At 40.6% G+C, this 1455-nt stretch overlaps 1 protein-coding gene across 1 annotated transcript in view; it reads left to right on the top strand.

The window, feature by feature from the left end:
* The window catches only part of LOC101850658 (ectonucleotide pyrophosphatase/phosphodiesterase family member 5), a gene marked incomplete at its 5' end in the record, with an annotated part of 21148 nt that overhangs the window by 15276 nt on the left and 4417 nt on the right, over positions 1–1455 (top strand). Inside the window, 1 exon segment of the mRNA XM_005103017.2 lies at positions 215–355. Coding sequence (XP_005103074.2) covers positions 215–355 — 141 coding nt within the window.

Genomic DNA, 1455 nt, shown 5'->3' on the forward strand with positions numbered 1-1455 from the left:
AAAAAAATATGGGTGGTTGGCGGGTGCTCTGGTGTTGTTTGCTTCTTCTTTCCTATCAAACATCTATCGTCCTTTTTCTCCCCTTCTTGTTTTAACGTTTGTTACTCTCTTGTAACACCTCTAATCTTCTTGCGCTCATAGTTATGACCGTATGCAGTTGCGAGCGCGTGTAAAACCTCTTCTAAAACTAAACCAAAACCCCCGCCATCATCAGGTGCTGGAGAAGCTACGTCACTTCCACCCCAACATGACGTGTTACCGGCGTGAGGAGCTCCCCGCCAGGTGGCAGTACGCGGCGGGAAGATACGTGGCCCCAGTCACCTGTGTGGCCGACCTGGGCTGGTTTATCCTGCACGTGAGTCAAGCACAAGGATTAGCAATCAAAAGTACATGTACCTCCTTTGTCCAGTATAATGCTGGCAGGCACTGTCAGTCCTGTGGGGAAGGCGAGAAAGAAAGAAAGAAACATAGAAACAGAAAAAAAGAACAAAAAGAAAGAAAGAAAGAAAGAAAGAAAGAAAGAAAGAAAGAAAGAAAGAAAGAAAAAGGACGGAAGGAGAAAAACGACAAATGGATAGATGGATAGATAAAAAGGAAGGAAGGAAGGAAGGATGGCAGGTGAGAAAGATATAGTAGAGTAAGATATTGGTTTTGACAAAAAGAAAGAAAAAGAGATAAATTGAGTAAAGAAAAAAAAATATGGGTCTCTATTTATTGCCCTCCGTAATAATTGTTAGTTTTTCCCAACACCATCATTAGATAACACACACCATGCAGAATCATGTTATTCTTACTAATCAACCTGAAAAATGCTTCAACTTCAATCAAGACTGAATGAAACATTAAGCTAGATCTAGTTTGTGAGGTGAATGAACGAAAAGCGGCGAAGAGAACGTTTGGGGAACTGAAAGCGTCGTACGGTTATGTTGGGATTCTTTGTGTGGCCAGAGAGTATTTAATTATATAATATATGCTTTAGTTTTAGTAGAGGTTTTACGGCGCTCGCAACTGCATAAGGTCATATGAGCGCCAGGTATAATTTGTGGTCTCTGGCGTGGCATCAAAGATTCTCCACTTTACACGGTCTTTGGTGGCATGGCAGTTCCAGCGGTCACAGTATTATAGTATAGACACTAAATTTTAGTTCGATTCCCCTCTGCACTGGGGTGAGAAATTAAATCATTATGACAATCGTATTGAAATGTATGTCACTTGCTAAAAGTTATTAACAGCTAACAGGGACTTACACTGTGCCTGATCGTGAAGAATGTCTAACAAAAGGCTTCCGGGCTGAACTTCCTGGTGGGAGAGTTGATCTCTTCTTCTTCATTTAGAATGTTTAAATGAAAGGCTAACCAAGGGTGTAATTCAGGGATGGTTTCAGTTGTTATTCATTCGTGCATTCATTCATTCATTCATTCATTCATTCATTCATTCATTCATTCATTCATTCAT

This window comes from Aplysia californica, unplaced genomic scaffold, assembly GCF_000002075.1.
Source record: "Aplysia californica isolate F4 #8 unplaced genomic scaffold, AplCal3.0 scaffold00354, whole genome shotgun sequence".
Taxonomy (NCBI): domain Eukaryota; kingdom Metazoa; phylum Mollusca; class Gastropoda; order Aplysiida; family Aplysiidae; genus Aplysia; species Aplysia californica.